General features: G+C 37.7%; 1 protein-coding gene across 1 annotated transcript in view; it reads left to right on the forward strand.

Moving 5' to 3' along the window:
• camk1da (calcium/calmodulin-dependent protein kinase 1Da) overlaps positions 1-11564 on the forward strand; it is a 69549-nt gene extending 57985 nt beyond the window's left edge. Inside the window, exons 7-11 of the mRNA XM_067427182.1 lie at positions 3682-3794; positions 4182-4260; positions 5593-5680; positions 5879-6137; positions 6887-11564. Coding sequence (XP_067283283.1) covers positions 3682-3794; positions 4182-4260; positions 5593-5680; positions 5879-6137; positions 6887-7017 — 670 coding nt within the window. The 3' untranslated portion in view covers positions 7018-11564. The remainder of the gene's footprint in view (positions 1-3681; positions 3795-4181; positions 4261-5592; positions 5681-5878; positions 6138-6886) is intronic.
• Positions 11565-15250: the final 3686 nt, after the last annotated feature.

A 15250-nucleotide genomic window follows, 5' to 3' on the forward strand; every position in this document is an offset into this window, starting at 1 on the left:
TACAGGTGGAATTTTAATGGACACGGTCTCTGCAGACATTTCAGGATTATGCAAGATTGCAAAAGCAAGATTGAAAGAAAATGTTTTCACAAATGAGTAAGTGACCCATCTCTCCTGATCAGCTACAGATGTCGAGCCCAACTTTACTCAGACTCCTTATATGGTGCGGTTTGTGTGAGTCTCAGTCATTCAAACAGAAAACAGTGAGTTTGTGTCTCACAAATATTCCAGATGTTGATTGATGGAAGATTTCTGGATTTTTAACTAGTTTGTCAGCAGATGTTTTATGGAAACTATCTTACGCATAAATAATGTGGTAGTACAGTGATGTATGAGATGCTAATGCCATGCTACTGATATATTATAAATGATTCATATACTCATATACAGTGGTATTTACATATAGGCCAGGATCATTTGAATTTGGATCATTTTGTTTTTATTTTATTTTAGATTATGATTATGATGATAGTGGTTGATGTTTATATACTGTATGTATTTATGTAATGGTTAATTGCTGAAGCTTTTATCATAGTGTATTTTATTATCCATGTATTTATTCAAGTTACAAAAAAAAGTGTTGTCCTCCTCCTAACAATTTACAGCAATGTTCCATTAGTTAACTTGAGTTAATGTCCTATTATGTCTTTACTTATTAAAGGTGGTTGCATGTGATTTCACTTTTTTTTACTTTAGTTAGTGTGTAATGTTGCTGCTTGAGCATAAACAGCATCTGCAAAGTTACAGCGCTGAAAGTTCAATGCAAACTGAGATATTGTCTTTTAAAATTATGGCAGTTTATTGCCTACAAAAACGGCCGGTTTGGACTACAACAAGCTTCTTCCAGGGTTGGTGACATCATAAACCCTTGCTAGTCACTGCAGATGTGACTTCTGCCCGTAATGGTGAGGGGCGTGGCGTTTCCGGCAACCTTTGCTTGGCACTTCAGCCAATAAAAATACATGAAACTACATTTGGCCATCTAACCAATCAAGACCATTGCGTTTTTCAGAGGGATGGGCTTCATAAAAGCAGTGGAGACAGCGGTGTAGAATAAAGGTAAAATATAAGAAAAATATGCGTTAAAAAAAGAAGTATTTAGACATGTTATACTGCGCCCCATAAACACAACCAAGCCTAGAAAAAACACAGAACCACCCCTTTAAGTATTTGGTCCAGTGATTAACACCAAAGTGAATACAAGTTATATTTGACAATTCCCAACACAAAAAGTACTACACCCCCCCCCAAAAGAAAAGAAAATGGCGATTCCACTGTGGTATTTTAATTTCCCCGTCTTTTTCTCAGTATGTTTTCTTTAATTCTTTGAGTGTGGGAATGTTCGTAACGATACTGAGAATGTGTCATAAAAGCTGTACATTTCACATGAGCTGCGGCCATCTGTGGAGACAAACCAACATAAAACAAGCTTCGCATCACCTTCTTGAATCTTAGTCTGCTACAGATCTCCGTGTACATCTTAGTCAATTGTCTTTTGTTTTGGTCTTTCGATCCCGGCTGCTTTGGGGGACTCCTGCGCCAACACAAACACTCACACTGTCTGTCAACAAACTGGTGAAGCTGTCGTTCAGCTTGAGGTTCCCATCACTCCCACTCACAGCTGTCCTGATCCGAAGTATTCACATGGGTAACGCTTTAATTCAATGGGCCACTTTAGACATTCTACTAAAATACACTTTGCCATTGCATGTCAGCTAAGTCTCATTAGAATATTAGTAGATTTTCTGATTAACATCAAATCTAACACTTTATTGGGATGCTCCCCAACAGACAGTCTTAATAATTGGATATAAAGGACATGCTTTGTTGAAGGTAAATGTGTGTTTGCTCTCAAGAACTCAAAAGGTTTTGTGAAGGAACGCAATATTTCTCGGGGGAACGCAGAGGTTTTACAAAGGAACTCAACGTTTTTTCGGGCAATGCAAAGGTTTTGCAAGCTAACGCAAAGTTTCTCAGAAGAACATAAAGGTTTTGCAAAGTGACACTAATTTTTAAGGGGAAACGCAAAGGTTTTGCAAAGGAATGTAAAGTTTCTTGGGGGAAGGCCAATTCGCCAAGTTTCTTGGATGAACACAAAGGTTTTTCAAAGGAATGTTAAGTTTCTCGGGGGAACGCAAAGTTTGGGAACACAGGTTTTGCGAAGGAATGCAAAGTTTCTTGGGGGAATGCAGATGTTTTGTGAGCGAACGCAAAGATTCTGGGGGGAACGCAAAACATTTTGCGAGCGAATGTAAGGTTCCTGGGAACGCAAAGGTTTTGTGAGTGAATGCTAAGTTTCTCGGGGGAACACAAAGGTTTTGTGAAAGAATCCACATTTTCTGGGGAGAACGCAAAACATCTGCAAGAGAACGCAAAAGCATTTTCCTTCCCTTTCATATTTTTTTCCATCTCCATGTCCCTTTAGGGGCTCCATACATTCTACTGACTATAAGTAAGTTTGCAAGTACATGTCAACTTATAAATTATTTTTTATTTATATATATATATATATATATATATATATATATATATATATATATATATATATATATATATATATATATATATATATATATATATATATATAATAAAAATTATAGATCTCATTACAAAATTACTGGAAAATAATACGAAATGAAAAACTAAATTAAGGGAAGCTGAAATTAATCAATTAATACTATAATATAATACAAATATACTAAATGAACACTGGTGTGTTTACTGAGAAAGGCCCTTGCCCAACTGCTCCTCTGAGCCGGGTGTCCGCTAGAGCTTAGAGTCAGATCTCATGGATGGTTGGCCTCCTCTCAGGTGTGATTATTGCAGTGACAACCGGCTGAAACCGTAGCTAATTCTCTTAGCATCTGATTAGCTAACCCAACGAGAAGAGATAAAAACACAAAGCTAATGGGGTCGAAATCAGGCAGAAAATTACCTTCCTTGCCTCTGTTCCCCATGAGGGAAGGTATTTTAATGGCTTTGATGATGAGAGGAGAAAAACATTCCAAGAGATTTGATTTACGTTGCTCAGGTTTAATCAGCTGTCTTTCTTTTTCTGATTTCCAGAGGCCCATGGGGTTTATTTACACATATTTATTGAGCGTGACGTTCGTTGTTAAATCAAGGTGTCCGCTGATGTGTTTTTAGAGGATTACAGTGATAATCTAAAGGTATTTTTCACCCAAAAGTTTACTCAGGGCTCGGGCTATTAGTCGCCAATATGACAAAATAAGTACTATAAAAGTCCTTATGACTTGTGCAAAAGTCCTTATGACTTGTGTTTTAAAGTCATATGATAGCTTTGTCACATCGTACAAGCCATATTGAGCTTCTTTTTTTGTTTTGTTGTCATTTTGGTGCTTAACAAACTGGATTCCCATTTACTGTTCATTATATGGAAAAGAGCAGCCAGTACATTCTTCAGAAACAGAAGAGAGTCAGTCGAGGAAGTGGGTATTTGATAATGATGATTCATTTTAAAATGATTTAAAATAAGACAAAGAAAAAAATAAAGTAAGCTATTAACAACAAAAAAAATCTATATATTTAATATTATTTGGTTTTAAAATATAATTGGCAATGAGGGACAAGGTCTAAAAGGTTGATATCCACTGGATTAAATGCATGCCTTGATTATGCAAGTATGGAAATGATGTAATAAGCTCATGTGTTTTCTTACAGACTGTGTGGTTACCCTCCCTTTTATGACGAAAATGACTCCAAACTCTTTGAGCAAATCCTGAAAGCTGACTATGAGTTTGATGCACCGTACTGGGATGATATTTCTGATTCAGGTATATTTCCACTGACACGTATAGAAAAGAACCACGCCATACTTATAGTCTGGTTTATAGGTATTTAATATTTAACACACTCACTTACTCATCCATCAGTACATGCTGCCAGTAAGAGTGGAAAAATGTTTTACTGGAAATTCGGTATTCCACGGGCACTAGATCTATGAAATTCTTCCACCCTATGAATCAGGGAACAGTGAATGAATCCAAATTTTGTTGTCAGTGCTTCCACTGAAAATCTCAAAGTGTTATCTCACCAATACTGTAGATTCGCTTCTACATGAGACAAATTCTGATGCCTTGTCAATATAGTTTAATGCTTCTAAGCTGCTGTGCATGTATGTTTTTAATGTTTCACTTTTATTTTTTATGTTTAATGTACAGCAAAAGACTTCATCGGTTCTTTGATGGAAAAGGATCCCTCAAAGCGATACACATGTGAACAGGCCCTTCGACATCCCTGGTGAGTCTAGTGCTGCCCTGATGTACCCTGGGATTGTGCTCGGCACAGTATATAATAGGGATAATGTAATTTCCATTATTATTATTTAAAGAGTAACACTATCATTTAAGTAATAAAGCAATCCTTTTAAATTAAATAAAAATATTATTATTATTAAATAACTAATGATAATATTTTAAAGGTAAAACTGATTTTTATATTATAGCAATTTATTTTTTTTATTAAATTCAAATAAGAATTTAGAGTGAAACTATTGTTTAATAAAGCAATAATTTAAAAATAATTTGTTATTGTTATTGTATTATTATGTTACTGTCGAAACCTTTTTTATAATGAAGCAATACTTTCAATAAAATAAAATAATAATATAATAATGATTTTGAGTGAAACTATCCATAATTTAGTAATAATGTTTGGTTTAAATAAATATTTTAATAAATGCCAATAAATTATTGAAATAAGCCTTCATTTTAAATTCATTTGTTAATAAATGTTTTTTTAAATAATAATAATAGTACAATTTCAATAAAATATTTCAGTAAATAATTTAAATAAATTATTAAAAATAAAAGCAATCATTTTAAATTAATTTGTTAATAATAATAAACATAATATAGTAATAATATCTTACAATTAAAACTTATAATATAATAAAGAAATATTTTGATAAAAAATAATACTAAGCAGTTTTTCTGGCAAATATTATAGTACATTAGCCTAACTGTGGGTGAGATGTCTAGTGATATATTTAATAAAGATACTTTTGCAACATTAACAAGTAGAAGTCTACAGATGATTGTTCTGTGTGATTTATTTTCTTGGATTGTCATTCAGGTCCTCTAAGACACTTGAGCTGTACCAGAACAATTAAACTCTGACCTCATAAACATCATTGAGAGACGGAGTTTGGTTTCACTTTATTAGTGCAGCGTTTCATTGGTATTAAGTGGAAACACTATCTGCGTCAGCCGGGGATTGCATGTGTGCTCTGAGTATCAAGCTGAATTCGGTCTCTCTATTATCATGCACCAAGATCTCTCTCAAGGGCAGGAGGAAAGATACCGAATAAACACTAGCCAATTAAGACGCTGCGACTAATCTCACATTACGTATTCTGAAGCGCTAATCGGCAATTAGCACATCCTCTACAGGCACCTTTAACAAGCCTTTACCAAACACAGGAGAAGGAAAATCAGAAGGATTGAAAACCACAGGGAATTTACACACTTTGGAGTGAATCAAAGTGCTTCTTAAGAGGAGAGAGGAGGGGAGAGGGCATCATTGTAGGTGAAGAAAGTTGCAAAGTTTTGACTTTGACATTTTGCTTTCCAGGATCGCGGGAGACACTGCACTCTGCAAGAACATCCACGAGTCCGTCAGTCGACAAATGCGCAAAAACTTTGCAAAAAGCAAATGGAGAGTGAGTACAAGTTACCTTGTGAATAAGACCAGAAACACAATTTATGCAAGTATAGTCTGAACACATATTTAAACACAAATTTAAGCTTGTGTAGCTAGATCTATTTGCTCAGAGTGCGGTACATTTTGGGCCCAAGTGTCAGTCTGTGAGAATTGTCTGTTGTCATTGTCCATGACTTCTCGTCTCTCCACATAACAGCAAGCCTTCAACGCCACGGCCGTGGTTCGCCACATGAGGAGACTGCAGTTGGGCAGTAGCATGGGGAGCAGCATGGACCAATCGAGCTCTGCCAACCAGAACCGCATACTGAACGCGAACCAGACTTCAACTCTACCGCCCAACACAACACCAAACTCCACTCCAGCACTTACCCAAAACCACAAACCTGCTCCCAACCCAAATGCCATTCTTATTAATGATATAGCCACAGGAACCACCTCTATACCACGCAAAGACTGTAAGTATCATTTTTATATATATTTGTATTAGTCAAATCGATTAATTGCATCTAACATAAAAGTTGGTTAATATATATGTGTGTGTTTATATATATTTATATATATGTGTGTATACAGTCTATATATATATATATATATATATATATATATATATAGATATATACAACAATACATATATATATATATATAAAACAACAACAATACATTTAAGGATTTTCAGACGTACAAAAAAATTAAGAAATAGAACAGCGTCTAGAAAAGCCAAAAACAATAGTAAACTAGATATATTTTAGCTATGATATAGCCCCATTTCTAACTTCTAACCAGTGAAAAAGGAACCTGTGGTAATTAACACATGGCTACCGAGTAGATTGTTCTCTGGGAATCATTCTTTGGGAATCGTACAAACTGGGAAACTGTTTGTACACTTACAAAGTTCTCAATGCTTCGGTTTGCATGTAGGGACCCTCATTATGCTTCCGTGTTAATGTGAGGCTATTTTGAGCATTGTTAGTGGTATTAACTAGCGATTTAATTTTACTTATCCTATGCCCCATATACTAGTGTCATATGCTAATCTGTTTTTAGAGATAAACCTCTTTACATTTGATTTTCATGAAAACACATCCCAGAGAACGATCTACTCGGTAAACATATGTTATTTACCCCTAGGTTTATTTTTCACCGTAGTCGTCCTTTAAAGGTATCAGTTTCCATGCACTTCTAAGCAATGAATTTGCATTTGTAGGTACAGCCCCTCCCCACACTTCCTGTTCTCTGGCATCAGCTGCTTCCTCCTCTGCCTCAGGGGCGGAGCCCTGCAGGCCCCTCCCTCCCTCAGTTGCGTCGGTGAGCACAGTGCTAACTGGGACTAAGTGACGCCAGGTTCTGCGGGGAGAGAGCTGGGAGGCCACCGCCCTGTGAGCCCCGCCCCTCAGCCCACTCCCCGCCCTGCCGTCCAGTAAGGCAGAGGACTGACCCATCGCCATAGCATCGCCACTGAGAGGCTAAAAACACTGCGCGCCTAATGCACTCCTGCCTTTTAACCTCCAGGCCACTAGAGGGTGCAATGCATGCAGCGGCAGGAGACGGAGATTTCCAGCAGATGGCTTCCATTTTGAGAAGTGAATTTGCGCGGCTGGAGAGAACTGTGATGTCTTTGCTATGAATGTGCTACGACTCTCGCCAGCCATGTTACCTTTGGGGAAAAAACAAACGAGTCAAAAAGAAAGCAGAGGTTCCGGTGCGAAAGTGTGTGCATGATCGTGTCCGTCCTTATAAGAGGACGGCGCCAATGTCAAATGATTCTTCTTACTATATCGTAACATGTCTAGCTCTTCCCTCTTTCCCTCTGCCCGGTTTTCCCTGTTTACTTTCTCTATCTACTCACGATTTAATGTATTTCTTGTTAGCCACCATTTTAATCTTTTCGGGGGTTTTCACTGATGTGTCATGCTGACCTGCAGAAGTGCTTTTAATAATCACGTTAGACTGTTTTGCGACATTTTCCGAGTCGAGACTTCAGTTTGCACATAAGAGAGAACATTTACTGGTGTTTTACAGTGTTTTTACAAACACAAAGATGGGAGATTATCACAAAGTTTAAGATATCTTTTAAAACATGCAATATGTTTGATTGTTATCTAACTTTACTGGACTTTTTTTTTTAAAACGCAGAGAAAAAACAGCTTGTTCCTGTTACTCTCTGCTTCAAACGTGACTTTACATACACACAGACAGTCAGTGTTAGTTCTGTTACTCAACACAAACACACACAAATCTCCCAAAAAGCCATGGCAGCGTCTTTCTACGCCCAGTGTACGAGTTCTCAGGGAATTCCACAGCTGCACTGGGCACTATAATGATGGTATCTATATTAACATGGTTTGATATTTTCTCATCAAGCCAGAATAATGTCAGAAATGTAGATTAGGATGATAGACAGCTGTTTAACTCTCACATTGTATGATTGTATGACAATATGACCATGCGGTAAAACTGCATGTTATGCTACGTTCATGCTGTTTCAGAATTATCCGACCACAATTACAAACATTTTCAACTTCCTAATAGAATCCAACAGTCGTGTACTGTAAGTAGACAGCGCCATAGATTTTTTCCCCATAGGGGAACAGATATTTAAAGGTAACTTACTAAGCTTTAAAGCCCTAATGTGAGCTACACAGTTGTTATGCTTTCATCAAAGCCTTCAGCCTTATATTTCAACTCAATTTTTAAATAATCGTGTTTAACAGCGGAATTCCAGGAAAAAAAACTACATTACCCATGATCCTAAAAAAAACTACACTTCAATGAAGCGCTGTAAATGATATACCCTGACAATAGTTATATGCTTATTTTGCAATAAACATAAAATATGTTGTTTATATAAAAAATTAACATCTTCAATGTCAATCATTTTATATTTATCTGTTGGGTTTTAATTGGATTGTTATTTGCAATGCTTAATGGGATTTGTAGTTCTTTCCCTAAGACAGTTTTGTGCTCTCTTTTTTTTTTACCATTTTCAAATACCGTACTTTTTTTGCTTGTTTCTTAGATTGTATTGTTGTGATTGACCTCATAGCTGGTGGCTCATATCATATCATGGTGTAATTTCTTTGCTCTTCCTGAATTCGCAAGAGGCGAATTAATGTGGCTATGAAGTATTTTGCAGTCATCATCAACAGAGTCAAGTTTAAATCATTTGTCGTTATGACAGATTAATATTTGATCATGTTTGTTTGGATTGGTAATTCTGACTATCAACGATATGAACGTAGCATAACTTTAATGGAATGGAAGCCAGCAAGGACTGTAAACATCTTTCCAATGTGATTCAAAGTGGCTGAATTTCTACTGTTGGTTTAAGGGCTAAGTTAAGGTTTCTACACTTCCTTATTGATGGGTGACTTGTCTTCTGTCCCCGAACAGCTCTGCTATTTTGTCCTGTCGGGGTTTTAAAGTGACTTATGTCTTCTTTGCCCTTTATGGTTTGCTAATATCACAGGAGGGAACCTCGTCTACGGACAAGATTTAGGAGTGTGTGACATTTTCCAAAGTGCCATTGAATATCTTCATGCATTTCCTATTAGTTTGGTCCTGAATGTTTGTTTCAGTGTGGGCGCCGCCTCACCATGAGGGGTTTGAGCTAATGGGTTTATTTTTCAGTCAGGTCATGCATGCACCATTTTGTCTTCATTTTCACACTCGAGAGGAGCTTATAATCTCACAACAGAGAAGCTTTCCACAAAGTAACTGGGGCGATGTTATATTTTTTTTGTATGTCACAAAAGCTGTTTTCTGGGTCTTGCTACGAGTGAACCATACCACACATTTCTGTTAAAACGCTCAGCCATTTACGGTCCAAGCATGAGGTGTTCGATAACTAACAGTTGTTTAAATGAATGCTAAGCTATTTTGATAGTACTGTATCTGTGGCATAATGTCAATTACCACAGGAAATCATTCTAATTTGTCCCTCGGTTTGTCATGGTAAATGTCTATAGAAAGGCCAGAATGTGAAACTTTTGTTCAAACATTTCTATACAAATATGTTATTCGAGTTAGTTAATTCTGTCTTATTAATTCTCTCTTTTAGTGGTGGGACGGCTGTTCCAGACTTCTAGTTTGGTGTTACTTACATATTTACTGAGTTGTGTCATGTAAACAGTACCTTTTTGGTATCCTTGTGCATTCTGTATGAAATGGACCATATTTAGGAGTTGACCCCAGACAGCAACATAGTGTCGGCCCAGATCCGGCCCACATCTGGTACGTGTGGAATGTGGGTCCGATCTGGGCAGACATTATGTTGCTGTCTGGGTCTGTTTGTAATTTTTGGTTAGCAAGCAATTTTTTGTTTGACTAGTCGTAAAAAAAAAGATATTGCTGTTCTCTAAAAACATTTATTTTGGTGCAATTTCTTGCAATTGTAGACTTTTTTGTGTAATTTTTGCTTGTATAAAATTGCTTCTATAAACTGAGGGACAATTAGAAATTATTTTCTGTGGTAAAAGAGTTTAACATAATTGTACTATGTGTTTGTGATTGTCACCTTCTTCTGTGTGTATTTATAAGTGTAAAATGCAGGAAATTTGTCCTATATGCTGATTTTACTTTTTTTTTTAAACCCTCAGTAGGATATGCAGAAAAAGAATGAACCAAAACTTTGGGATTGAATTGAAGATAAATAAAGATATCTGTATACAGTTACTGCCACTCCAAGCCAAACATAAATGTATTTCAGTATAGCCTAATAATTAGGTATAGGACTTCATTTTAACATTCAGTTCAGTAAATACATGCACACACGTGCCATGGCTCTCTCTCACACACACACACACAAACACATACACACACATCCTGATCAATCAGTGAGTGCGATGAAGGACAGAGTGGAAGTCAAACACGATCTGTATTATTTCAGTTCAATTCGATTATAGCATCACTGTCGTCTGTCTGTGTCCACAGCAAATCCGTGTGTCCAAAGGCTTTGTAAATAGACTGTGATTGTGGCGTGTCTATCATGTTGTTGTCCCTGAGATGTTAGTGTGTGCACGTTGTGTCTCTCATCTCGTTCTCTAAACACTGCCTTTCTCTGCAGTTGTCGGCCACACACCGACTGTAAAACACAGATGTATATTCACAAACTCGTGTCTCTTGCTCTATGTTGGACGTTCCGATAAAATCACATTTCTATTGTACAAACTTCAGTCTGTGCACTTCACACGAGCAACATGGTGAATATTTATGATGATCGGTCGTGATGCAAACTTTTCCCAATGTTCTATTTTCTTTTTTTTTCACCAACTCAGGCGTCACTTTTGCCTCTTACGATGAAAAAGCTGTGACTGACAAGTGTCTGTGCTACCCAGTGACTGTGCAGTTTTAAACTTGTCCCTTGAATGTCGACTTATTTGCAAACTAAGAAAGAAAATACCTTGCAACTGCATCGAATGATTTTATAAAGAATTGCAAGCATGTTAAATGCGCTTTCTGATTCAACCGATTGTTTGCTTACTTTCAAAAGTCCTCACCATGTAACTATATGTATGAAGAAATATGTCTGTATCTATATGAATATATATATTTTAAAAAATGCAACTCTGGCAATGCAGGCCTTGTGATCTCTGCATCTCTGACACAACCTGTCCGAAATAAAAGTTGCCCAGTGAAATGTGAATTATATACTCATATGCATGTGACAATGATGATCATATTTTGGGAGTGGCATAAGAATACTAACTTTACTGTGACGTGATCTTCTGTTGATATGGGGCTTGTATATCCAATGCCTTTGACAATCATCTGCACATATCAGAGTTTATATTCCATGCTGTAAAGCAATGGGGAATGAATGATTGTTTTTTTCCTTTTTTTTTCTTTCTTTCCTTTTTCCTTAAATAAATCCTGAATGATCATGATTTGTCTTTTATGGCTTAAGGATCTCTGTGACCCACATTCACCTTTTGAACACTGTTTTCTGTCATTAAATTTGGTTTGGATCCCTTTCATTAGCGGTCAGTCAGGCTGGACGCGGCCGGTCTCCCACCAGCACAGCGCTTCAGGCGCCGCCTCCCTCTACCGACTCAAAACAGACTGGAAGGAGACCATGTGAATATCATCCAGCCATGCATGACCGCTTACGACCCCAGGCATCTGTGCATGTGTCTGGCCAACATGTTAGACATTAGCCGTGTTAAGGAGGACACATTGAAAATAAAGCTTGCCAAGCTACTCACAAAGTAGGCTACAGGTTGTCTGACAGATTAGTAGGCATGAATAAAAAAACAAAGATGGATGGATTGATTGATTGATTGATTTTGATCAGATGGATAGATGGATGGATAGATAGATGTGGAATCTTATGTTCAACTGCAGACCTCACAGTGCAGAAACCAACTTTCATTTAACACATCTGAAACATCTTAAATTAGACGCTGATATTCCCCTGGAGGATTGTTTTCCCCTCACACCACTGCAGGGACCAGCAGAGTTTCCCTGTCATTATCCTCTTAAAATAAATGACTTCTAACTGCATCGCTCCGAGAGCCTGTGTCTGTGTGCTCAGCAACATGTGACCCGCACTATAACAAACAAAACCAAACAGTGGAAAATCATGAGTCATGTTAATGCTATAAAGCCACAAAAATGTTCAGCTTTTGGTTTTTAAGGGGTACGAGCGTAATTCCAGCAGATGCTGGGGGTACAAATTAAGTAACTTTCCCAGAAGAGTGACACAGAAAACAGAGCAACAAGTATTTTAAGTGCACTCACATACACACACCATACTAAAGAGATCTCACAGATCCAGCAGGTCATCCAAAATAAAAACCTGAGCTGTTAGATGCCATCTCTGGCTCTTTGTTTGGGCTTTAACACAAACAATCAGTTGTTTACCTCACCAATGAGTGCACACACACACACCTACCCAATCACGCAAAACTGTCCAAATTCACAGTGAAATTCATCTCAAACAGCTCACATGAAAAATATAACAAAACTAGTCAGCCGAATAAACTGAATATTATGCAAACTGTGCAATCAACACCTAATATATTATGAAATCATCTTGACTCACCAATGCAGTTCGCTTGAAAAGATGTTCAACCGTATTTCTTTTGTGCAAGCTTGTCAGTCAATTTTCATATCTGCCAGTCTATGAAGGAATTCATTTTCAATTGAAAGCAATTGGCGGCCATCTTGGCAACACCCACAGTGTTCGTTATTTTGTAGTAGTCTCTCTGAAATGCCCAACACTATTGGCCAAGCATGTGTCAAATCAGACAGCAGTATAAAACTTTTATTTTTATAGCATTTTTAATTGGGCTCAAAAACAGTCACAGATATGTTGCCCATGCATGGCGGCCTCCACTTCCTGTGGTGAGCAAATGAGAAAAGAGACTTCCTGGAAAACGCAATTTCTGATCTCATCTAATGTAGAGACGCTATCAGCCATTGTCAGTTGCCCAGAGCCTTAACATTGTGTTAGTTAGTCTGAATCTCTGCTTCTTAACTTCACAGTCACCGTCCATCATCAGCTCCTGCCATCAACCTCTGTCCTCTTAGTTCCTGCTGTTTGATCACATCTGCAGCTCAAAGACTGTGATAACAGACTGTGTTGAAAGTGGACAAACATCAGTCTGGTATGCTTTGTATTGAGATCAGCTGGGGTTAATGTTTACAAGAGGACTGGATAATGTTTGTTTGGGTTAGAGTGGGATTGAACCGTCTTAGATCTGTGTGCATTCGCCACTGTCAGCATGCTGATACGCTGTTGTGCTCATGTGTTGTGTAGCAGCAGTTGAGAGAGTCCTGCAAAAGTTCAATATTAGTTCACAATGAGCTGTTTTTGAGGGTTTATAGAGCCTACAGGTTTCCAGAACTGGTGAAATCAAAGCTACCATCTCCTTAATGTGTGTGCAAAAGAGAGGATGCACGCTCACTGAATATACACTGTCAGAAAAAAGGTACATTTCTATCACTGGGGCGGTACCCTAAGGTACAAAACCAAAAAGGTACTAATATGTACCTTTAAGGTTCTACTATGTACCTTTAAGGTACTAATTTGCACTCTTAAAGTACTGATATGTACCTTTAAGGTTCTACTATGTACCTTTAAGGTACTAATTTGCACTCTTAAAGTACTGATATGTACCTTTTAAGGTACTAATATGAACCATTTAGTGGTGAGTAAGGTACAAAGATGTACCTTTTCACTTTTGTACCTTAGGGTACCGCCCCAGTGACAGAACTGTACCTTTTTTTCTGAGAGTGTATGGGTCTCTGTTATATGGAATAAGAGAAATGTTTTATTTAAGATTTGGGATGTTTTTAACTTTTCTTTCTCCTGCATGATGCATGCAGAGTTTCATTGAAGCGGACTCAACCTCTCCCAGATCCTCTTGAAGCCAATACAGAAGTAATTAAACTGCAATTCACAGGCTCCAGAAGGGAGCAGAGTCTCATTGAGCCCGTGTTAAAATACCCAAATTTACAGCAGAAAAAACATGTTTACAGCCTGGTACAAATTGTGGTTTTGGTCTATACGGCTAATTTTGACCTTTGTGACAACTGTGAGGGGGTACATTTTTTTGTTTACATTATATAAAGCCATAAAGATCTTCATAATTAAGGGCGTGGCCACTTTGAGTGACAGGTGGATTGTCGCTGCTGTCACTACTAGCTGTTTGTCCATGATGAGCTGTTCGCTCATCTTTGCCCATTTTCAGCTATCATTCAGTTATTCAGTGGAGTGACGCACGGTGACGCGCTGCCAAGATGGCAAAGGCACTTTAGGCTTCAGAAACGTTCTTCAGAAAACTATGGGTGATTTTTATTTTTTTTATTTTACAGTCTATGGTTTCATTCCTGGAAGAGTTAGGGGTGTACAGATGAAAACTCCTGATGTTGCTGTGAGTGTGTGTGAGCACGTTTTTCCCGGTGGGGACTTTAACCTCAATGCACACCGACGCATGGGGACTTTCACTGTGAGGACCTAAATTGATGTCCCCTTGAGGAAACAAGCTTATGAAACCATACTTTTAAAAAAAAAAAATTAATAAAAAATGCAGAAAGTTTTGTGTAATGGGTAGGGTTAGTGTGTGTGTGTGTATGTGTGTGTGTGTGTGTGTGTGTGTGTGTGTGTGTGTGTGTGTGTGTGTGTGTGTGTGTGTGTGTGTGTGTGTGTGTGTGTGTGTGTGTGTGTGTGTGTGTGTGTGTGTTCCTGGTAAACCCTACGTCATGGGGACAAAATGTCCACAGAAAGATGGAAATATCCGAAATCCTTGTTAGGAAATTTTTTGGTACCTATAGGAAAACATCTTACAAATTATAAGTGTTTTTGTTGTTGTTTTTTTATGTAAAAATGCAGAACGTTTCTAAGAATTGGACACATTTAAAGACATTCCCTCTCCCCTTCCTCCACACTCTATCTCAGTCTGCTCAGCAGATGAAAGGAGATAATGAGTGAGGATTTGCTGAAAAGCTGTCAGTGGATTGTGTGCTTGATAGAGATGTATTACTATCAGCCTCAGAAAGGAAGAATCCGATGTAATGCAATTCAGTGTAATGATCACAGTATCGGATCGTGTGTGTGTCCTCGCTCACA

Source organism: Pseudorasbora parva, chromosome 20 (assembly GCF_024679245.1).
Source record: "Pseudorasbora parva isolate DD20220531a chromosome 20, ASM2467924v1, whole genome shotgun sequence".
NCBI lineage: Eukaryota > Metazoa > Chordata > Actinopteri > Cypriniformes > Gobionidae > Pseudorasbora > Pseudorasbora parva.